This window comes from Vipera ursinii, assembly GCF_947247035.1.
Source record: "Vipera ursinii genome assembly, chromosome: 3".
Lineage (NCBI taxonomy): Eukaryota > Metazoa > Chordata > Lepidosauria > Squamata > Viperidae > Vipera > Vipera ursinii.
In genome coordinates, this window is record NC_139516.1 from 210,592,101 (window position 1) to 210,615,564 (window position 23,464).

The 23,464-nt window shown below is 48.8% G+C and overlaps 1 protein-coding gene across 1 annotated transcript in view; it reads right to left on the bottom strand.

Annotated features, from left to right (window-relative positions):
- The window catches only part of LOC310638736 (1-phosphatidylinositol 4,5-bisphosphate phosphodiesterase gamma-1-like), an 86,622-nt gene that overhangs the window by 16,301 nt on the left and 46,857 nt on the right, over positions 1–23,464 (bottom strand). The window contains 13 exon segments of the mRNA XM_083360034.1: positions 1,218–1,284; positions 2,615–2,711; positions 4,537–4,640; positions 5,750–5,827; positions 9,991–10,174; positions 12,984–13,103; positions 14,593–14,793; positions 16,019–16,059; positions 16,061–16,207; positions 17,836–17,943; positions 19,783–19,902; positions 21,730–21,898; positions 22,886–23,006. Of these exon segments, the coding sequence (XP_083216160.1) occupies positions 1,218–1,284; positions 2,615–2,711; positions 4,537–4,640; positions 5,750–5,827; positions 9,991–10,174; positions 12,984–13,103; positions 14,593–14,793; positions 16,019–16,059; positions 16,061–16,207; positions 17,836–17,943; positions 19,783–19,902; positions 21,730–21,898; positions 22,886–23,006 (1,557 nt within the window).

A 23,464-nucleotide genomic window follows, 5' to 3' on the forward strand; every position in this document is an offset into this window, starting at 1 on the left:
CAAGTGATCAAAATTCAGACGCTTGGCAACTGGCACGTACTTAGGACGCCTGCAGTGTCTTAAGAGTCACGGGATCCCCTTTTGCGACCTTCCGACAATGGATAAGGCAGATTACAATTGAAGCCATGTTTTCCGTTGCTAAGCAAGACAGTGGAGGGAGTTTTGACCCATTTCACGACCTATCTTGCCGCAGTTGTTAAGCAAATCACTACAGTTGTTAAGTTAGTAACACGGTTTTTAAAATGAGACCGCACAGCCGCGTGTCTGAAATGGTATAACATTTCCTACTTGAGCAGGAGGTTGGACTAGAAGACCTCCAAGGTCCCTTCCAACTGTTATTCTGTTATGTGAGGTTGTTAAGCGAATCTGGCTTCCCCAGTGACTTTGCATGATCTTGGGACACTGCAACCGTCATAAATACGAGTCAGTTTCCAAGCATCCGAATTTTGATCACGTGACCACGGGGATGCTGCAAAGGTCGTAAATGTGAAAAACGGTCATAAGTCACATTTTTTTTGATACTGTTGTAACTCCAAGTGGTCACTAAACAAATGGTTGCGAGTTGCAAACTATCTAAAAATAAAATAATATAATAATATAATACGTAAACTAAAATAAAAAGATAAAATAAATAAAACAATGCATAAAAATAAATAAAATAAAAAATAACACATGAAATAAAAAATAACAAAATAAAACAAGACAATAAAAAATAAAATAAAATAAGAATACATAAAATAACAAAATAACATGAAATAAATAAGACAATAAAATAAATAAAATAAAACAGATTCAAATAAAATATAAAATAAATAGTATAAAATGATCCAAAATACTAAAATAAAATACTAAATAAAATAAAATGCTAAATAAAATAAAAAATACTAAAATAAAATACTAAAATAAAATGAAAATAAAATAATAAAGTAAAATAAAATATAAAATAAAAATAAAAATAAAATAACACTGAAATAAAATAAAATGCTAAAACAAAATACTAAAATAAAATGCTCAAAATAAAAAACTAAATAAAATGAAATGAAATGAAAATAATAAATGAAATGAAATGAAATGAAATGAAATGAAATAAAATAATAGAGTAGGGTCCATAAAAATGGCACCCAGACACGAAAGAGGCCTGGGTGCCCAAATGCCCTCCGTCGAATGCCGCTCCGTTACTCACCGCCAGCCACGGAAGCCCGGCGCAAGACACTCACCCACGTGGCAGGAGGGGACATCAATGAACCCTTTCAGAAAGTTGCCCAACGGGCTGTTCTCCACGGACTGGGGGGGCGGGGAAGCGGGGAGCGGGAAGAAAAGAGAAAAGCAGAAATGTTAAAAGGCAAAAAAAAAACCCGCTGGTATATTTTTTTTTAATAATGTCACTTCTGTTCGTTGAGCGCTCTGATAGTTTTTAAACCAGTGTGTTTTAAACCTGAGCAACGTTAAGCTGTGTGGACTTCAATTCCCAGAATTCCCCAGCCAGCACCGCTGGCTGGGGAATTCTGGGAATTGAAGTCCACACTGTGGAATCAAATGCAGGATGCAAAAACTAACAATCAAACAAGGTTCCCTGCAGTAATTAATTTATTCAGCCTTCACTGAAGGAATTCTCTCCGGAAAAATACTGAGACTCGTAGAAATAAACCGACGCGCTCAAATTTATTCATTTCCGGAAAAGAGGAGGAAATAATCGCATCGACCATTCTTATCTTCAAGGAAGAGTTATTGGCTTAATACAGGCAGACCTCTGACTTACAACATTTCCTTTAGTTCAAGGTTAAAATAGCACTGGGGGAAAAAAAGGATATTTTTCAGATTTACAACCGTTGCACTGTCTCCATGGTGACCGAATCAAAATTCAGGCACTTGGCAACTGACTCGTACTTATGACGGTTGCAGCGCCCTGGGTCACGTGATCCCCTTTTGCGACCTTCCGTCAAGCCAGGTGAAGCCAGATTTGCTTTACTCATTGAACAACTGCATTTATTTAACTGCCCTTTGGAACCAGCTGCCCGTGGAGCTTAGGACTGCCCCCGACCTTCGATCATTTTGCCGAGACCTGAAGACCTGGCTCTTCGAGCTTTCCGGCCCAGGCTGAGTTTTAATTGGGGGTTTTAACTGGGGTTTTATATTTTTCAAGGACTTAGTTTAATCTTTTTAAATTGCTCTTAATTTTTGTATTGATGTTTTATGTACCCTGTAAACCGCCCTGAGTCCTTCGGGAAAGGGCGGTATATAAATTCAATAAAATTCAAATTCAAATTCAAATTGATTCACTTAACAACTATGGCAAGGAAGGTCACAAAATGGGACAAAATTCACTTAACAACTGTCTCGTTTAGCAACGGAAATGTTGGGCCTTAATTATACCGCCTGTATTTGAACTCCCTTCTCAAAAAAAAATAAAAAATGGACGTGCACCCTTCATCTTTGGTTTCTTCTAGATGCGGTGGGTGGAGTTCCACACTCTTAGAGGGAAAGGGGGATGGGAAGCTGGCCAGGATCAAGCCAACATGGCTTGTCTTCATTTAATTTATTTATTTAATAAATAAATAAATAAATAATAAAAACAAAATCCCCCAGAGCTTCGAAAAAGTTGGGGCAAACTCACCGCTTCATCCTGCTCTGGCACGGAGGCACTCAGGATCTCCTCCACATAGTTAGCCGGGAACCAGAGCTGCTTCTTCCCGCCGTAATCGCCTCGCCACCTGGCAGGGGGTGGGGAAGAAGAAATGGAGTTGGGGATTGCGACAACGCAATACACAACGGCACAAAGCCGAATAGGAAAGGCAGCAACGCATTCCTTCCCGTCACGGCCTCAGCGGTGCACATCTCCACCTTTGGGATTTTGATTTCTGAGCAAGGGGATGCTGAAGGGAGCCGTGCCTGATTTTACGGCCAGTTTTCGCCACTAAATGAATCACGGCAGTTGTTAAGTGAATTGTGACGCTGTTCAGCAAATCCAACTTCCCCCATTTCAGAAGCCGGCTGAGAAGGTCACAGCTGGTGAATGCAAGAACCCAGGAGGCTGCGACGGTCGTAAACGTACGCCAGTTGCCAAGTGCCTGGATTTTCCTCACGGGACGGTGGGGATGCAGCGACAATTCTAACTACGAATGCTGGTTATAAGTCTTTTCCCCCCCCAGTGCTATTGCAACATAGAACAGTCGCTCCCCAAATGCTTATGGGTCAAGGACTACCTGTAATGTAGAGGTCCCCAACTTATGGGCCCCGACCCTCTATCAGGCCATGGCCTCTTGGCCTCATCAGTAGCTGGGCAGTGCACATACGTGTGCGCATGCTCAACCCCCCCCCTCGTGCCACTGTTGCTGTAAGTGTGCGGGCAGCAGCGTCACTAGTAATGCATGGGTGGCAGAAGCGCCACAAACGGCAGGTGGGGATGGCAGCACGATCCTTGCGCCGGGGGCAGCAACGCTACAGGCTGCAGCACAAGCCTCATGCAGGGGCAGCGGCACGAGCCTTGCGCTGGGGGCAGCATCGCTGTGGGCCATGGCACGATCTTCACGCTGGTGTTAGCATCAGCGCGAGCCTGGAGGCAGTGGCACCACAAGCTTCACACAGGCGTCACTGCCGCCGGGAGCCTCACGCGCAAGCTTGCAGCCTCATCTGTGTGGTGCGCATGCTCGCAGCCTGTTTGTATGTGTGCACGCACATGTGGCCACATTCACATTTGCACACACGTGCGTAAGGCACCTGCCCCTCCCTCTCCCACCGGGCCACCAAAACCAAAAGGTTGGAGACCCCTACGCTGAGTTTGTCGATCAGAAGGTCAGCAGTTTGGCGGTTCGAATCCCGAGTGCCGCGTAACAGAGTGAGCGCCTGTTACTCGTCCCAGCTTCTGCCAACCTAGCAGTTCAAAAGCACGTAAAAATGCAAGTAGAAAAATAGGGACCACTACGGTGGGAAGGTAACAGCGTTCCGTGCGCCTTTGGCGTCTAGTCATGCCGGCCACATGACCACGGAGACGTCCTCGGACAAGCGCTGGCTCTTCGGCTTTGAAATGGAGATAAGCACCGGCCCCTAGAGTCGGAAACGACTAGCACGCATGTGCGGGGGAACCTTTACTTTTACCTTTACTGTAATGGGCCTTCCATTAAGGCAGAGGTGGGTAGATACGGCCGTTTTAAGACTTGTCGACATCAACTCCCAGCATGGCTGGTTCAGGAATTCTGGGAGTTGAAGTCCACAAGGCATAAAAGGGCCGTGTAGTAGTTCCCCATCTCTAAATTAAGGGACGCCACCTTGGTCCTCTCTTCCGTAACTTGGGAGGGTGAGGCTAAAACCTGGGAGGTCTTTAAGAAGAGACTGGACAGCCATTGGTCTGAAATGGGATAGATAGGGTTTCCTGCCTGAGCAGGGGGTTGGACTAGATGACCTCCTAGGTACCCTCCAACTCTGTTCTTCTGTTACATTTGGGGGCCGTTTCTCCTTGAGCTGAGATTCCTGGCTAGTTTGCACCAGTCTAGCAAAGGAGACTAGAAGTTCCTCTCTCTAATTTCATCTGGGACTCACCATCCGCCGTCCTGCTTGTCCACATTATGGATGATGGCTTGTTTGCAGAAGGACAGTTCGTCTTCACGCTGGGCTTTGTAGTCATACAAGGCCTTTACGGTACACTGCAAAGGGAAACAAGTCGGTCCGGGTGGTCCTCCATTTACGAAGACAACTGACCCCAGAATTTATGCGGCTAAGTAAGAAATTTGATAAATAAACCGCCCTGAGTCCTTCGGGAAAGGGCAGTATATAAATTTAATAAAATAAAATAAAAAAATAAAAATAAAAGCTATCCCATGTTCTGAAATATTCAGAATCTTCTTTCTCTTTCATTTCCAGTGTCAATCTATCCATTTCTGCACAATATATATATATTTTTAATAAACTCTTCCTCCATTGGTAAATCGTCATTTTTCCAATGTTGAGCGAATGTAGTTCTCACCTCAGTTAATACATGTAAAAATAGATATATACACTCTTTTTCTCATAGTTTCCTAGAATTATGCGTAACAAAAACAATTCTGGCTTAAAATCTATATGTTTTTTTAGTCATTTTCTCTAACCGTATGCGTATTCTTTACCAGAATCTCTTGGCTTTGGCGCATGTCCTCTAAGGATGATAATAAGTGCCTGTTTTTTCTCTTATGTTCCCAACAATTGCTAGACATGTTTTTAAACTTTTTTGCTAACCTCACCGGTGTTAAGTGCCACCTGCAAAACATTTTGTGTAGATTTTCTTTGTAGGCCACTGCATTTCTTATTTTAGAATTTCTTTTCCAAAGGCTTTGTCTGGATTTTGATCACCTGACCACGGGGATGCTGCAATGGTTGTTAAGTGTGAAAGTCACTTTTTTCAGCGATGTGGTAACTGAACTGGTGTAAGTCAAGGACAACTTGTATTTTTAACGAGCTAAATCCATAAACTGAAGATCCAATATGAGAATCTGTGGAGATACTCCCTCATCCAAGTCAGGGTTATCCCAAAAGGCAACTGGACTGTCTTGGGTTTTTTTTTCCCTTGAAAAGGTTTCGCTTCTCATCTGGGAAGCTTCTTCAGTTCTTCGTGAACTGGAGAAGCTCCTTGAGGTGAGAAGCGAAGCCTTTTCAAGGAAAAAAAAAGCAAAGAAAGTCGAGTTGCCTTTAGGAAAAAGCACCTTGGGGAGAAGATGGCTATATCTATTCTTAAAATTGCAAAAAGGCATAGAAATGACCCTCACTCTCGCTCACTTACTCTGGCCACGGGCATCTTGTTGGCCTCCACGTAAAAGTGAGGACTCCTGACCTCATACAGCGCCCCGTAATCCAGTTCCTGTCAGGAAAGAGAGAGATTCGTGACTAGACAGGTGGCCCCATTTTTTAAAAGAAGGCTTTTCCCACCCTGGCGACTTTCAAGACTTGCGGACTTCAACTCCCAGAATTCCCAATTCTGGGGACATGAGGCCCACCCATCCTGAGTGGGTGGGGCTGAGATTGAGCCTCAGCATGGCTGGCTGAGGAATTCTGGGAGTTGAAGTCCGCAAGTCGCCAAAGGGCCCAGTTTGAAGACCCCCGGACTAGTGCCTCAAGTAAAACATTAGGTCAGAGTGAAAATAAATTCACCCTACTCCTTCTGCAAACTATTCTCTGCGGTGTGTCCTTGTTGTCACTGCTCCACTGCTGTTTCTCTAAGGCCTCCATTAGGCCGAACCGTTTAGGAAATAATTCCCAAGTGAGAGAGAGGCAGGTCTATGCAATGGGAGTTGGTCTAGCTAGCTTTAGGGTGTTAGGGTTTCCTCCTGTCCGTGCAATCAGAAATAACAACGCTCCAGGCAGGTGGTCCAATCTCTTGCTAACTCACTGCTCAGCCTGCGCGTTTCTTCCGGCGGAAATAAATTTAATGCAGGATTTGGGGGGAAATCAGGGAGGATTGGGCCTTCCTTCCTTCCTTTTCCCTTTCCTTCCTTTTCTCTCCTTCCTTCTCCCTTCCTTTTCTCTTTTTTCTCCTTCCTTCCTTCCTTCCTTCCTTCCTTCCTTTCCTTCCTTCCTTCCTTCCTTCCTTCTTTCCTTCCTTCCTTCCTCCCTCTTCCTTCCTTTCCTTTCCTTTCCTCTCCTCTCCTTCCTTTCTTCTCTCCCTTCCTTCCTTTTCTCTCCTTCCTTCTCCCTTCCTTTTCTCTTTTTTCTCCTTCCTTCCTTCCTTCCTTCCTTTCCTTCCTTCCTTCCTTCCTTCCTTCCTTCCTTCCTTCCTTCCTTCCTTCCTTCCTTTCCTTCCTTCCTCCCTCTTCCTTCCTTTCCTTTCCTTTCCTCTCCTCTCCTTCCTTTCTTCTCTCTCCCTTCCTTCCTTTTCTCTCCTTCCTTCTCCCTCCCTTTTTTCCTTCCTTCTCCCTCCCTTCCTTCCTTTTCTCTCCTTCCTTCTCCCTTCCTTTTCTCTTTTTCTCCTTCCTTCCTTCCTTCCTTCCTTCCTTTCCTTCCTTCCTTCCTTCCTTCCTTCCTTCCTTCCTTTCCTTCCTTCCTTCCTTCCTTCTTTCCTTCCTTCCTTCCTCCCTCTTCCTTCCTTTCCTTTCCTTTCCTCTCCTCTCCTTCCTTTCTTCTCTCTCCCTTCCTTCCTTTTCTCTCCTTCCTTCTCCCTTCCTTTTCTCTTTTTCTCTCCTTCCTTCCTTCCTTCCTTCCTTCCTTTCCTTCCTTCCTTCCTTCCTTCCTTCCTTCCTTCCTTCCTTCCTTCCTTCCTCCTCTTCTTCCTTCCTTTCCTTTCCTCTCCTCTCCTTCCTTTCTTCTCTCTCCCTTCCTTCCTTTTCTCTCCTTCCTTCTCCCTCCCTTTTTTCCTTCCTTCTCCCTCCCTTCCTTCCTTTTCTCTCCTTCCTTCTCCCTTCCTTTTCTCTTTTTTCTCCTTCCTTCATTCCTTCCTTCCTTTCCTTCCTTCCTTCCTTCCTTCCTTTCCTTCCTTCCTTCCTTCCTTCCTTCCTTCCTTCCTTCTTTCCTTCCTTCCTTCCTCCCTCTTCCTTCCTTTCCTTTCCTTTCCTCTCCTCTCCTTCCTTTCTTCTCTCTCCCTTCCTTCCTTTTCTCTCCTTCCTTCTCCCTTCCTTTTCTCTTTTTTCTCCTTCCTTCCTTCCTTTCCTTCCTTCCTTCCTTCCTTCCTTCCTTCCTTCCTTCCTTTCCTTCCTTCCTTCCTCCCTCTTCCTTCCTTTCCTTTCCTTTCCTCTCCTCTCCTTCCTTTCTTCTCTCTCCCTTCCTTCCTTTTCTCTCCTTCCTTCTCCCTCCCTTCCTTCCTTTTCTCTCCTTCCTTCTCCCTTCCTTTTCTCTTTTTTCTCCTTCCTTCCTTCCTTCCTTTCCTTTCCTTCCTTCCTTCCTTCCTTCCTTCCTTCCTTTCCTTTTTCCTTCCCCCCGCTTCCTTCCTTCCTTCCTTCTTTCCTTCCTTCCTTCCTCCTCTTCCTTCCTTTCCTTCCTTTCCTCTCCTCTCCTTCCTTCTTCTCTCACCCTTCCTTCCTTTCTCTCCTTCCTTCTCCCTTCCTTTCCTCTTTTCTCCTTCTTCCTTCCTTCCTTCCTTTCCTTCCTTCCTTCCTTCCTTTCCTTCCTTCCTTCCTCCCTCTTCCTTCCTTCCTTTCCTTTCCTCTCCTTCTCCTTCCTTTCTTCTCTCTCCCTTCCTTCCTTTTCTCTCCTTCCTTCTCCCTCCCTTTTTTCCTTCCTTCTCCCTCCCTTCCTTCCTTTTCTCTCCTTCCTTCTCCCTTCCTTTTCTCTTTTTTCTCCTTCCTTCCTTCCTTCCTTCCTTCCTTCCTTTCCTTCCTTCCTTCCTTCCTTCCTTTCCTTCCTTCCTTCCTCCCTCTTCCTTCCTTTCCTTTCCTTTCCTCTCCTCTCCTTCCTTTCTTCTCTCTCCCTTCCTTCCTTTTCTCTCCTTCCTTCTCCCTTCCTTTTCTCTTTTTTCTCCTTCCTTCCTTCCTTCCTTCCTTTCCTTCCTTCCTTCCTTCCTTCCTTCCTTCCTTCTTTCCTTCCTTCCTTCCTCCCTCTTCCTTCCTTTCCTTTCCTTTCCTCTCCTCTCCTTCCTTCCTTCCTTCCTTCCTTTCCTTCCTTCCTTCCTTCCTTCCTTCCTTCCTTTCCTTCCTTCCTTCCTCCCTCTTCCTTCCTTTCCTTTCCTTTCCTCTCCTCTCCTTCCTTTCTTCTCTCTCCCTTCCTTCCTTTTCTCTCCTTCCTTCTCCCTCCCTTTTTTCCTTCCTTCTCCCTCCCTTCCTTCCTTTTCTCTCCTTCCTTCTCCCTTCCTTTTCTCTTTTTTCTCCTTCCTTCCTTCCTTCCTTCCTTCCTTCCTTTCCTTCCTTCCTTCCTTCCTTCCTTTCCTTCCTTCCTTCCTCCCTCTTCCTTCCTTTCCTTTCCTTTCCTCTCCTCTCCTTCCTTTCTTCTCTCTCCCTTCCTTCCTTTTCTCTCCTTCCTTCTCCCTTCCTTTTCTCTTTTTTCTCCTTCCTTCCTTCCTTCCTTCCTTTCCTTCCTTCCTTCCTTCCTTCCTTCCTTCCTTCTTTCCTTCCTTCCTTCCTCCCTCTTCCTTCCTTTCCTTTCCTTTCCTCTCCTCTCCTTCCTTCCTTCCTTCCTTTCCTTCCTTCCTTCCTTCCTTCCTTCCTTCCTTTCCTTCCTTCCTTCCTCCCTCTTCCTTCCTTTCCTTTCCTTTCCTCTCCTCTCCTTCCTTTCTTCTCTCTCCCTTCCTTCCTTTTCTCTCCTTCCTTCTCCCTCCCTTTTTTCCTTCCTTCTCCCTCCCTTCCTTCCTTTTCTCTCCTTCCTTCTCCCTTCCTTTTCTCTTTTTTCTCCTTCCTTCCTTCCTTCCTTCCTTTCCTTCCTTCCTTCCTTCCTTCCTTCCTTCCTTCCTTCCTTCCTTCCTTCTTTCCTTCCTTCCTTCCTCCCTCTTCCTTCCTTTCCTTTCCTTTCCTCTCCTCTCCTTCCTTTCTTCTCTCTCCCTTCCTTCCTTTTCTCTCCTTCCTTCTCCCTTCCTTTTCTCTTTTTTCTCCTTCCTTCCTTCCTTCCTTTCCTTCCTTCCTTCCTTCCTTCCTTTCCTTCCTTCCTTCCTCCCTCTTCCTTCCTTTCCTTTCCTTTCCTCTCCTCTCCTTCCTTTCTTCTCCCTCCCTTCCTTCCTTTTCTCTCCTTCCTTCTCCCTTCCTTTTCTCTTTTTTCTCCTTCCTTCCTTCCTTCCTTCCTTTCCTTCCTTCCTTCCTTCCTTCCTTCCTTCCTTCCTTCCTTCCTTCCTTTCCTTCCTTCCTTCCTTCCTTCCTTTCCTTCCTTCCTTCCTTCCTTCCTTCCTTCCTTCCTTCCTTCCTCCCTCTTCCTTCCTTTCCTTTCCTCTCCTCTCCTTCCTTCCTTCTCTCTCCTTTCCTTCCTTTTCTCCCCTTCCTTCCTCCCTCCCTCCCTCTCCTCTTTTTGTGAACATTAACAGACTGGGCCGGCGTGAAAAGGGAAGCCGTGCTGGCTGGGCATTGAAGTCCAGGCGTGGCCCAGGGTGGGCCAGGCAGAGAGACCCCTCACCGCCGTGCCCATCCTCTCCAAGGTCTCCTCGTTGATGGGGTAGCGCAGCTTCATCTTGCGGTAGAGCGGGTGCTTCTCGTAGTAGCTGACCAGGTCGAGGAGGCTCTCGAATTCGGCCGAGCTGCCCAGCGTGAAAAGCCGCCCTTCCTGCTGGACCCGGCAGTGCTTGATCTTCCCCTCGGCCCTGCGGGGGAGGAAGGCCAAGAGAGGGTCCGCAGACCACGTTAGGTCAAGGAGAGAGGGGCAGGGGAAGGGGACGCCCCTTCGGGACAGGCCGCGTGTGCATTATGGAAACTCGGCTCTGCAGTCTGAGGGGGTCGAAATGGAAACTTGATAGTGTTTCCCTGTCCTTCCTTCTTATAACAAAGAGAATCAAGGCGAGGAAATCTCTAGGCTCTTCCTCACCCGCTCCGGTCTGTTTATTTATATCCGGCCTTTATTATTTTTATCGACAACCTAAGGCGGCAAACATATCCGGCACACCTCCCTCCTCCTGCTTTCCCCACAACAACAACCCTGCGAGGTGGGTTGGGCCGAGAGAGGGACTAGCCACCCAGCTGGCTTTCATGCCTAAGGCGGGACTAGAAGTCGCAGTCGCCTGGTGGTTGGCCCAAAGACACCCTGCCAACTTTCGTGGCTAAAGTAGGACTAGCAGTCACGGTAGCCTGGTGGTTGGCCCAAAGTCACCCAGCTGGCTTTCATGCCTAAGGCGGGACTAGAACTCACAGTTGCCTGGTGGTTGGGCCAAAGTCACCCAGCTGGCTTTCATGCCTAAGGTGGGACTAGAACTCACACTCACCTAGTAATCAGTCCAAAGACACTCAGCCATCTTTCATGCCTAGAACTCACAGTCTCCCAGTTTCTAGCCTGCTGCCTTAACCTGGATGGTTCAGGATCCCAAATTTTTGAAACTTCACTGCCAGCTTCCATGCCCAGGTATGCAACCATCAGGTTGATCTCCCCGGTAAATTCTCAAATCTGTGGATCTAGGATGAACTGAGCCACACCTTTTCCCAGGGCCAATTGTTTGTGGAGGGGGTGGAATCCCTGGTTAGAAGGAATGAGGTATAAAGAGGCTGGCTAGCTGGGAGCCTCTCTGAGGAAGGAAGTGAGAGAGGTCGGACTCCTCACGTCTTTCTCGCCTCTTCAGCCTGGGGAAATTCTTGCAAACAGGAGAAGAGCAATGAAGAAACTTTGTTGAGCTGCTCAAAGGGGCCGTTCTGCTTCCTGGCACCTGGCATGCTACCATGTTCCTCCGAAAATAAGACCTGGTCTTACATTTTTTTGGACACCAAAAGACACATGATTAGGGCTTATTTTCAAGAAACACAGTATCAGGGTGATCAGCATGACTGGGCACCCCATCCGCTGGCGCACACACAAGAAGCAGAAAGCACATTGGGGGGCCGATAGGGTCCGGCAATAGCCTCAACCTGCGTAGCGTGGGTAGGTCCAAGTATGGGGGCAGAGGTGGGGGGAGGAAAGCAGGCGATCCAGATGTGCTATGCAGCTGCCTGGCTCACAGGAGACTTGAGGGAAGCCCACGGGAGGCTCGCATGGCAGCACCAGCAGGAGGCGCAAGCAGGCTTGTGCGGGGGGAGGCAGGCGACCCTGATGCGCCGACCGCTCCATCCCACCGTCTCTCGGCTTGCCCGTGGCCGTGCCAGGCCAGGTGATCCCGATGCACCGACCGCTCCATCCCACCGTCTTTCGGTTTACCCACGGCAGCCCATCGGGATCGCCTGCCCTGGCACAGCCACGGGCAAGCCGAGAGACGGTGGGATGGAGTGGGTGATGCATCAGGATTGCCTGCCTCCCCCCGTGCCACTCCTTCCGCCTTCTGTCGGTGCCACTGCGTGAGCTTCCCACAAGCCAGGCGGCTGGACAGCGCACCCAGATTGCCCACTTCCTCCATCTTGCCTCTGCCTCCGCCGTGCAGGCTGCAGCTGCTGCTGGACACCATTGGGCCCCGCACGCTTCGCCGTCTCCTATGCTGGCCACGTCCACACACACACCCCGGGCTTATTTTTGGGGTAGGGCTTCTACTAGGCGCACCCTCCAAAATCAGGCTAGGGCTTGTTTTCTGGGTGCGCCTTATTTTCAGGGAAATGTAGTACCCTCCCGGATAACCATGCATGGAGCGACTCAGCACAAGGGGAAAACATTCCCAGGAAGGATAATTCAGACTTACGATCCATTCTTTCCTCCACTCAGCATTTCCCCCCCCCAAGTAGCTCTGTAAGGCCCCGCCCAAATCACCCTTGGCAGGTAGTCCTCGACTTATGACCACAGGTTGCGAGAGAATTGCTCAGTGAGTTTTGCCCCTTTTTTACCACGTTTCTTGCCACCGCTGTTAAGTGAATCACTGCGCTGGTTAAGCTGGTCATCCGGTCATGAAGTGAACCGGGCTTCCCCCGTTGACTCTGTTTGTCAGAAGGTCACCAAAGGGGATCAGGGGATCCCCCTGGACGCTGCAGCTGTCACAAGTATGAGATAATTGCCAAGCGTCTGAATTTTGATCGTGGGACCGTGGGGATGCTAACAACGGTCGTAAGTGTGAAAAACGGGCATAAGTCACCTTTTCATTGCCGCTGTAACTTGGAACGGTCGCTAAATGAACTGTTGTAAGCTGAGGACGACCTGTGTTGTTCTTCGCCTCTAGACAGAATCTTGCCAAATTGAAGCAGACTATTTGTTATACTCTGTGAATCTCTAGGGAGGAGCCATTTTAACCCCCAAACAAAGGCCTAAACTTTGCTGTCTATTAGTCCTCTGGACTGCAAATAAATTGAACGAACAAATGACCCAAGAAACTGCAACAGTCACAGGTACATGCCAGTTGCCAAGCTTTTGAATTTGGACGACGTAGTCACGGGGAATGCTGCAACGGCCGTAAGTGTGAAGAGGCGTTGTAACTTCGGACGGTCACTAAACAAATTGTTTACAAGCCAGCTCTATACCCCTGGGGCTTTGGGGCAGCTGGCCAGACTCACCGGAAGGAGATGGCGTAGGAGTTGGCCTCGCTTCGCTTGCGCACCAGGAAGGCGCCGTCCCTAGGAACCCGCATCAGCATGTGCTCGGCCTGCAGGCGGGTGAGGTTGGCATGGTACCACCTGGGAGAAGAGAAGAGGCACCAATTCAGACACAGACACAGACGACCGAAGGGTGAAGGTCTCACAGATCTGCCAGGAAAGGCTCTCCATCGACGATCCAGGCTCTGCCCCATTTTATTAAAAAAAATAGCAATAGCACTTAGACCAGGGCTCTTCAACTTGGCCCCTTCATGACTCGTGGACTTCAACTCCCAGAATTCCTCAGCCAGCATGGGGGAACTATGGCCCCTTCATGACTTGCGGACTTCAACTCCCAGAATTCCTAAGCCAGCATGGGGGAACTATGGCCCCTTCATGACTTGCGGACTTCAACTCCCATAATTCCTGAGCCAGCATGGGGGAACTATGGCCCCTTCATGACTTGTGGACTTCAACTCCCAGGATTCCTGAGCCAGCTTGGGGGAACTATGGCCCCTTCATGACTTGCGGACTTCAACTCCCAGGATTCCTGAGCCAGCACGGGGGAACTATGGCCCCTTCATGACTTGCGGACTTCAACTCCCAGAATTCCTAAGCCAGCATGGGGGAACTATGGCCCCTTCATGACTTGCGGACTTCAACTCCCATAATTCCTGAGCCAGCATGGGGGAACTATGGCCCCTTCATGACTTGTGGACTTCAACTCCCAGGATTCCTGAGCCAGCTTGGGGGAACTATGGCCCCTTCATGACTTGCGGACTTCAACTCCCAGGATTCCTGAGCCAGCATGGAGGAACTTTGGCCCCTTCATGACTTGCGGACTTCCAGAATTCCTGAGCCAGCATGGGGGAACTATGTTCCCTTCATGACTTGTGGACTTCAATTCCCAGAATTCCTAAGCCAGCATGGGCGAACTATGGCCCCTTCATGACTTGCGGAGTTCAACTCCCAGAATTCCTCAGCCAGGCATGCGTGCCTGGCTGAGGAAATCTGGGAGTTGAAGTCCACAAGACATACAAGGGCCAAGTTTGAAGAACCCTAACTTAGACTTATATACCGCTTTGTAGTGCTTCACAGCCCTCTCTAAGCCAGAGGTCTCCAATCTTTCTTGATTGGCGGACCGGAGGGAAAGGGAGGGGGAAGCATTTTACAGGGTGGGGTGTGCGCACACAAACAGGCCTGCGAGCACGGGCATCGCAAACGGGGCTGTGCTAGCGCCCACGTGACACTCGCTAACACCTCCCTGTTTTTGCCGCGCGGTGCCCCGTTTGCGTAGTGGTGACGGCGCTAGTGTGAATGGGAGGTGAGTCCACGCACACACGTATGTATGTGCGCTGGCCAACCTCTTCCGTGGCCCTGTGGCCAACAGGCCGTGGCCCGGTAGTGGGCCACGGTCCGCAGGTTGGGCACGGCGGCTCTAAGCGGTTTACAGAGTCAGCTTATTGCCCCCCAACAATCTGGATCCTCATTTGACCGACCTCAGAAGGATGGACGGAAGGACGAGTCAACCTTGAACCTCGTCAAGATTGAACTTGAGGGAGGGGCAAAGGAAGGGAAGGGAAGCCCTCACTCCTTGCTCTCGTGAGCGTTGGGCTGAGGCACCGGATCCGTCAGGCGCATCTCGAACTCGTTGCAGCGCAACGGCACCTCGCGGTAATGGCAGATGAGGCTGTAGAGGCTGTCGAAAACCAGGTTGTCGGTCAGGTAGAACTTGGTGGCGCCGGCTTCCTGCCGGGAGTGGATGCGGCAATGTTGGACCCGGCTGGAACGCCTGTAAAACAAAACGGCGGAGGAGATGAAAAGGAGGGATTTCAATGGCCAAAATTTCCCACCTTGCGGTTACGACGCTCCGTTTGGCGATTGTTTCAAATGACAACGGCACCGGGAAAAGTGACTGAGGGCCATTTTTCACACTTAGCCCCCGTCCCGTTGAGTGAAGCCCCTCCCCACTTTGCACCCCTCAGCCCTCCACCCTAGAATTAACCATGGTCCTAGGTTAGCAAATCGCCGCTATTATTTCTTCTTCTTCTTCTTCTTCTTCTTCTTCTTCTTCTTCTTCTTCTTCTTCTTCTTCTTCTTCTTCTTCTTCTTCTTCTTCTTCCTCTTCTTCTTCTTCTCCTCCTCCTCCTCCTCTTCTTCCATTATTATTATATTGTTATTGTTATTGTTATTGTTGTTATTATTATATTATATTATATTATATTATTATATTATATTATTATATTATATTATATTATATTATATTATATTATATTATATTATATTATATTATTATATTATATTATATTATATTATATTATATTATATTATATTATATTATATTATATTATATTATATTATATTATATTATATTATATTATATTATATTATTATATTATTATATTATATTATTATCCTCCTTGGAGTTCTGGGTGGATACTTTCTTATTTTCAAGAGCCCTGCATCAGATTTTCATTTTAATGCCTGTCACTGTGTATCCATGTAGTCCTCGACTTACAACAACAGTTCATTTAGTGACCGCTCAAAATTACAACAGCCCTGAAAAAAGTGACTTGGGACCAATTTTCACACTGACGACCGTTGCGGCCTCCCCACTGGTAAACCGTGATCAAAATTCAGATACTCGGCAACTGACTCATATTTACGACGGTCGCAGCATCCCCGGAGGAGGGGGGGAAGGGTCACGTGATGCCCTTTTGCGACCTTGTTCAAGCAAAGTCAATAGGGGGGGACGCCGGATTCACTTAACGACTGCACAACTAGCTTAGCAACTGCAGCGATTCACCTTAAGGACCGTGGCGAGGAAGGTCGTAAAATGGGGGCAAAATTCACGTGACCAATGTCCCGCTTAGCCACATAAACTTTGGGCTCCACTGTGATCGTAAGCTGAGGACCGCCTGAACGAGGAAAATGACAATAAACGTTACTCAATTCAACCGCTTAGCGTTCCCCCATCTCGAAGGACCAGGATTTTTTGGGGGGGGGGGGGTTCTTACCAGAAAGAGAGGGTGTAATCGCCCACAAAGGTCTCGCTTTCCCCGCACCAGGAAAGTGCCGTCTTTGCCCCCGGTCTCGGTGCAGTATTCGTGCAGCAGCCGCTCGGCAATCTGGCGCCCATCGCGTCCCCCGCCCAATTTGCCATGGAACCACTTCTCGCTAAAGTGCAGCTCGTTGTTGTTAAGCTCCTACGGAACCGCCCCGAGACAGGATGGAGCGGGAGAGGAGGAGGAAGAGGGGACAGGCGGGATTAAAGTGGGGAGGGAGGAAGCAGGAGAGAGAGAGAGAGAGAAAAACAGCGGTCGTCAAGAAGACGCAGCCTATTCCTGATAGCTGTTCGAACCACGGCTAAATCCTCGACTTACAAGAGTTTGTTTAGGGACGGTGCGGAGTTACGACGGCACTGAAAAAAAGGGGCGGATGACCCTTTTTCGGACCTACGACCGTTGCAGCGTCCCTGTGGTCGCCTGATTTACATTCGGATGCTTGAAAAGTGATTCATCTTACGACGGTTGCAGAGCAGAGCATCAAGAGACCCATAGTCCTTCCTCTTCCTCCTCCTCCCCCCCTTTCTCCTTATCCTCCATTCTAAACAACCCACTCCCTTCCAGCACTGATGATGTTATGTAGTTGGGTCGTGAAATGTCTTCAAGAAAACCACCCACCCCAGAGAGCAGCAGGGACCCCACAGTCCTTTCCTCCTCCTCCTCCTCCTCCTCCTCCTCCTCCTCCTCCTCCTCATCATCATCATCATCATCATCATCATCTCTTCCTCCTCCCTGCTCCCTTCTAGCACTGATGATGTTCCCTAATTGGGTCTTGAAATGTCTGCAAGAAAACCACCCACCCCAGAGAGCAGCAGGGACCCCACAGTCCTTTCCTCCTCCTCCTCCTCCTCCTCCTCCTCCTCATCATCATCATCATCTCTTCCTCCTCCCTGCTCCCTTCTAGCACTGATGATGTTCCCTAATTGGGTCTTGAAATGTCTGCAAGAAAACCACCCAGCCCAGAGAGCAGCAGGGACCCCACAGTCCTTTCCTCCTCCTCCTCCTCCTCCTTCTCCTCCTCCTCCTCCTCCTCATCATCATCATCCTCATCATCATCATCATCATCATCCTCATCATCATCTCTTCCTCCTCCCTGCTCCCTTCTAGCACTGATGATGTTCCCTAATTGGGTCATGAAATGTCTTCAAGAAAACCACCCCAGCCCAGAGAGCAGCAGGGACCCCACAGTCCTTTCCTCCTCCTCCTCCTCCTCCCTCCTCCTCCTCCTCCTCCTCCTCCTCCTCCTCTTCCTCCTCCTCCTTCTCCTCCTCCTCCTCCTCAACCCCCCTCGCTTCTAGCACTGATGATGTTACCTAGTTGGGTCATGACCCCCCTCGCTTCTAGCACTGATGATGTTACCTAGTTGGGTCATGAAACGTCTGCAAGAAAACCACCCAGCCCAGAGAGCACCCAGGACCCCAGTGGGCATATCTAACCACCTATCCATGCTATGTAGCCACCGAGTGCCAAGATTAGGAGCTTGCAAGTCCTAAACAACAACCCTGATGTATTTGGGCCTTCTGAATGTCTAACTTGGCAGGAGGAAGAGCAGGAAAAACGTTTAACCTGGTTTCCAGCCTGCGGTGTGTGAGTGGGAGGGAGGTTAGCCTCAATCCCTTCATTCCTCACGACAGTGAAGGTTTATCACTCCAAAACGGAAGCAGCAAAAACTCGAGCTTCCCCAGTCATCTCCAAGTGATGCCTTCCCAGTCCGCTAGTCCTCTTGGAGGCAAACATGTTCAAAAGAGCCTCCCCTCAAAGTGGAATACCTCCTTCTGTTCGGCCTCCTCCTCTTCCTCATGGGACTGATAGTGGGAGGTCTCCTCAGAGTAGTAGATCTTGTTGCTGGTCAGAACAAAGTAGTGGGGGCTCCAGGTCTGCAACAGAGAAGGGAGGGGGGTTGTTATCAAAGCGAAAGAGAAAAAAAAGAAGGGATAGAATTCATTTTGGATAGGAGGTCAAGTAGAGATCAAGTGCAAAAGCCAGGCATTTCGCCCCCAAAACAATGTTGCGCGCTGCCGACAGCTGCAACGCTAGTTCTCAGCTTAAAATAATTCATTTAGTGACCGTTCGGAGTTAGAACGGCACGGGAAAAAAAGCGACGTATGACCATTTTTCACACTTACGACCGTTGCCGTGTCCCGGGGTCACGTGATTCCTCTTCTGACAAGCCAAGTCAACGGGAAAGCCCGATTCACTTAACAACCGTGTGACTAACTGCACTTAACAATGGTGGCAGGAAAGGTCGCAAAGGGGGCAAAATTCACTTAACAACTGTCTCGCTTAATAGCAGAAATGTCGGGCTGAATTGTGGTCTAGAAGCAACCTGGAACTAAGGAGAAACTTCCTGACAGTTAGAACAATTAACCAGTGGAACTCCTTGCCTCCAGAAGCTGTGAATGCTCCAACACTGGAAGTTTTTAAGAAGAGACTGGACAGCCATTTGTCTGGAATGGTATAGGGTTTCCTGCCTGAGCAGGGGGTTGGACTAGATGACCTCCAAGGTCCCTTCCAACATTATTATTATTATTATTATTATTATTATTATTATTATTATTATTATTATTATTATTATTAATCACACAGTCAGCCAGATGTTCAGACTGGATTTGGCATTTTTGTCTACCTATCGATTCCTTACCAAGGACCTGGGATAGGCAGATGTGGATGTTTGATGGTGTTACAGATATCATCGCAGGATGGAAGCAGTTCCTAGTAAGGCCGCCTTTGGCAATTGACTGATGGCGAAATTGGTACCACCCTTGCTTGCCTTTGCCACGGTCTTTCTATTTCTATGTGTTTGGATTCTTCTTCTTCTTCTTCTTCTTCTTCTTCTTCTTCTTCTTCTTCTTCTTCTTCTTCTTCTTCTTCCTCTTTCTCCTCCTCCTCCTCCTCCACCACCACCACCACCACCCATATGGTAGGATGGAAGCAGACCATTTAAGGCACTTGTCTTAGAAGACCCAACTTAGTCCCCTAAGACTGTGACAGCATCCCCATCCAGCAGATTTTAGACCCAACACCTGGTCCATGGGAACCTGGGAATTTGTGACTCTGAAGGACGAGGACCCGTCAATCTCCCCTCCAGAGCAGGTAAAATGGAAAGATCTGGTTCATTTCTTGCTCTCCCTCCATTCCACAAGTAACAGGATCAGAGAATTGGAAGGGACCTTGGAGGTCATCTAGTCCAAACCCCTTCTCAGGCAGGAGACCCTGCCCCATTTCAGGCAAACAGTCTGTCCAATCTCTTCTTAAAAATTCCCTAGTGATGGAGCATTCACGACTTCTGGAGGCAGGTGGTTCCGCTGGTTAATTGTCCTCATGGTTAGGAAATGTCTGCTTAGTTCAAGGTTGGTTCTCTCCTTGATTAGTTTCCATCCGTGGCTTCTTGTTTCCATCCCTTGTGGTGACCTCCCAACTTTCTGCCTGCCAAAGTTCCCATATACATCTGCTGTAGATCAGTGTGTCTCAGCCTTGGGCCACTTGAAGACGGGTGGACGTCAACTCCCAGAATTCCCCCCGCTGGAGAATTCTGGGAATTGAAGCCTACCCATCTTCAAGTGGTCACGGTTGAGAAACACTGATTTAGAGAATGCCTGGCTGGGGAAGCTTGATATGAGCAAACCACGGCGGTGTGGAGACCATCTGGAGATCTTCTGAAGACACCTGGCTGCCTCCGTCACCTCAACGTGGCCCACCCTCTCCCAGGAACTCACATGGTCAATGGGATCTTCAAGGTACAAGATGCCATTCTTGATTGAGTTGCTGATGTCGTTCTCAGAATAGCTGGCCGTGGAGACTTCTTCATACAGGTTGCCTTCCACCAGCTTCTTGTGCTGGGGGCAGAAGAGAAAATGAAAGAGACGTTGAAGGGATGGCAGTGACAGATGACCATGTCCATCACGAAGGGGCAGTCCTTCTGAAGAAAGGAAATGGAGGACAGGGAAAGATGATGAAGGAACCCAAATGATGGCATTTTTTGGCCAAAAAACCCAGCTCAGGAGAGCGCACCTGGCAACATGCTCTCTTTGGGATGCAAGTAGAGCACTGAGAGGTCCTCTCTGAGCTTGGCGGTTTTCCTGCAGATGTTTCATGACCCAACTAGAGAACATCATCAGTACTAGAAGGAGATGGGTTTACAGAATTGAGGAGGAAAAAGGGAGGGGGAGGACGAGGAGGAGGCCACCTATGGCGTTCTTGGTGGTCTCTGAGCTTGGTGATTTTCTTGCAGACATTTCATGACCCAACTAGAGAACATCATCAGTACTAGAAGGAGATGGGTTTACAGAATCGAGGAGGAGAAAGGGAGGAGGAGGAGGAGGAGGAGGAGGAGGAGGCCACCTATGGCGTTTTTGCTGGTCTCTGAGCTTGGTGGTTTTCTTGCAGACATTTCATGACCCAACTAGGGAACATCATCAGTACTAGAAGAGAGTGGGGTTTGCAGGGAGGAGGAGGAGGAGGAGGTCACCTGTGGAGTCCTTGGTGTTCTCAGAGCTTGGTAGTTTTCTTGCAGACATTTCATGACCAACCAGGTTACATCATCAGCAAAGTCTGATGGTGTGACCTCGTTGGGTCATGAAACATCTGCAAGAAAATATCTATGGAGATTCTCCGTCATCCAGGTCATGGTTGTCCCAAAGGTGCTTTTTCGGGACTTTCTTAATTTTTACTGGACTTTCTGGTTTTTCTTTGAAGACGTTTCGCTTCTCATCCCAGAAGCTCCTTCAGCTCTGACTGGATGGTGGGGGATGGAAGGATTTATACTCCTTGCAGACAGCCGGTCATTTGCCTCCTTTTAGAGGGTCGTTGAGGCCACTTGGAGGTTTATCTGTGTCCTCCGGGTCACTCCAGTCTACAACACAGCCTTTTCAACAGTTCCATGAAGACTCCACACCCATTTGCACCACTCAGGTGACCCTGAGGACAGAGATAAACCTCCAAGGGGCCTCAACGACACTCTAAAAGGAGGCAAATGACCGGCTCTCTGCAAGGAGTATAAATCCTTCCACGACACACCATCCAGTCAGAGCTGAAGAAGCTTCTTGGAGGAGAAGCAAAATGTCTTCCAAGAAAAACAAGAAAGTCCAGTTGCCTCTTGAAAAAGCACCTTTGGGTCTGCAAGAAAACCACCCAATTCAGAGAGCTATCAATATTCTCTTCTGAATGAAACACTCTTTATTCTTTTGGGCAATTGGTTCTCAATCTTAACAGCTTGAAGATGTTTGGACTTCAACTCCCAGAATTCCTCCACCAGCATGTTAAGCCAGGGAATCCTGGGACTTAAAACCCACATATGCCAGTGGAGGAATTTCTGGAAATTGAACTCCACCCGTCTTCATGCTGACAAGGCTGAGAAAATACGGATCTAGACTAAGGCTCTCCAACCTTGACAACTTTTAAGACTTGTGGACTTCAACTCTCAGAATGGCTGGGCTGGGGGATTCTGGGAGTCGAAGTCCACAAGACTTCAAGTGGCCAAGGTTGGAGACCTCTGCTCTACAGCAACATCCCTGAGACTCTCATGAACAGTGATGACTAAACAAGCGGATAGCCCTCATTGGGCACGGAAGACCCGGGGATACCCTTTCAGGGTACATAAAGAGGGCAGAGGGGCTGGGCGGGCTCAGGATTTTTCCCAGGTGGGAGACAGAGGACTTGGCTACCTTGATCAGGATTTTTTTCTTGAGCTGGGCAGGAGAAGGAAGCTGGTCGGCATTGACGTCAACCGGCTTGGTCAAGAGCATCTCGCCGAAGACCTTCTTGAAGTGGGACGCCATGTTCCTCTGCTGGACGATGCTGCAGTGGTCTTCGATGGACAGGATGACGGGATACCTGTGGGGGGGGGAAAGGAAGGAAGGGTCATCAGGCAGGACCCCGAAAACCCTGGATTTCCTGTTTACCTCTAGGGCGATGGCCAAGGACGTGCCGTTCTGCAGAGCAAAGTTGAGAACGGCCAAGCAGTCTGGACCGGGATGATGGGAGGACAGGAGAGGCTCCACCAAGGGATGGGAAGAGAACTACCGACTCCGTGGGCTTCCTGAGCGAGCAAAAGACGGGAGTCTCTTTCTGGCTGCTCCGTTCGGTCAGCCAACACATGCTTTCCGGTTTCTGGAACGTTCCTTCTCCATCCTGGGGACCAATTTTGACGGAGCCCCTGAAACCCCTTCTGTCAGATTCGTTCTTCCCTTCAGAGATTCCACCCTCCAATAAAGAAGAAGGGGAGCAAGGAAGAGGAAGGAGGGGAGGGGGAGGGGAGAGGGGATGGGAGATGGGGGGGAGGAGGAGAGGAAGGAGGAGGAGAGGAGGGGAGATAAGCAAGAGGAGGAGGAGGAGGAGGAGAACGAAAAACAGGGGAGAAGGGAAGGAAGAGGAAAAATAGGGGTTGGAGGAGAAGGAGAAGAAGAAAGAGAAGGAGGAAAAATAAGAGAAGGAGAAGGAGAAGAGGAGAGAAGCGGAGAAGGAGGAGGAGAACAAAAAACGGGAGAAGGGAAGGAAGAGGAGAAATAGGAGTTGGAGGAGAAGAAGAAGAACGAAGAGGAGGAAAAATAAGAGAAGAAGGAGAAGAGGAGGAGGAAGAGGAGAGAAGCGAAGGAGGAGGAGGAGAACGAAAAACAGGGGAGAAGGGAAGGAAGAGGAGAAATAGGAGTTGGAGGAGAAGGAGAAGGAGGAAAAATAAGAGAAGAGGAAGAGGAGGACGAGGAGGAGGAGGCGAGAAGGGAAGGAGGAGGAGGAGGAGAAGAAAAAGAAGAGGGGGGGAGGAGCCCAAGAGAGGGAGGAGAAAGCAGCCACAAGGCCTGTAAAGGCAGCAACCCAGCTTACTCAGAGGTGGTGAACGCGTGCTCTTTGATGGTGTGCAAGACATCTAGGAACTTGATTTTGGAGGTCAGCGTGTGGCCGTGGTAGATGATGGGCAGGTCATCGGGACCATCCCAACAGTCCACTGGGGCAGAGAAGATCAAAGCCTGGATTGGTTTCTTAAAATGACCATCACAACTTTCAAACCATCCCACGAATCGGGACTCCTCAACTTGGGCACCTTCTGGGTGCGTTGAGACTCAAGTGCCCATAAATTCCCAGTCCGTGTGCGTTGTATGAGTGACAGTGTTTTGGGTGGGTGGGTGGGTGGGTGGGAGAGGGGGGGTTATGCATTTCTCCCCCTGAGAATTACAAGCTTTGCCCACTTTTGGAAGGTGCCCAGTTGAAAAGGAAAAACACCCTTCTAGCCCTCCGTCAAATGCCCACACGTGCAATTAATAAATTAATCGTCTCAATCGCCCGCCCTTACATCTAATAAAGGCTTCTGTGCAAGGATACACAAATTGCATTCCCCTTTTTGCAACCATCACAGACACATTCAACGGTGACCCGCCGGTCTTTAACAAGGGCTGTCCAGATATG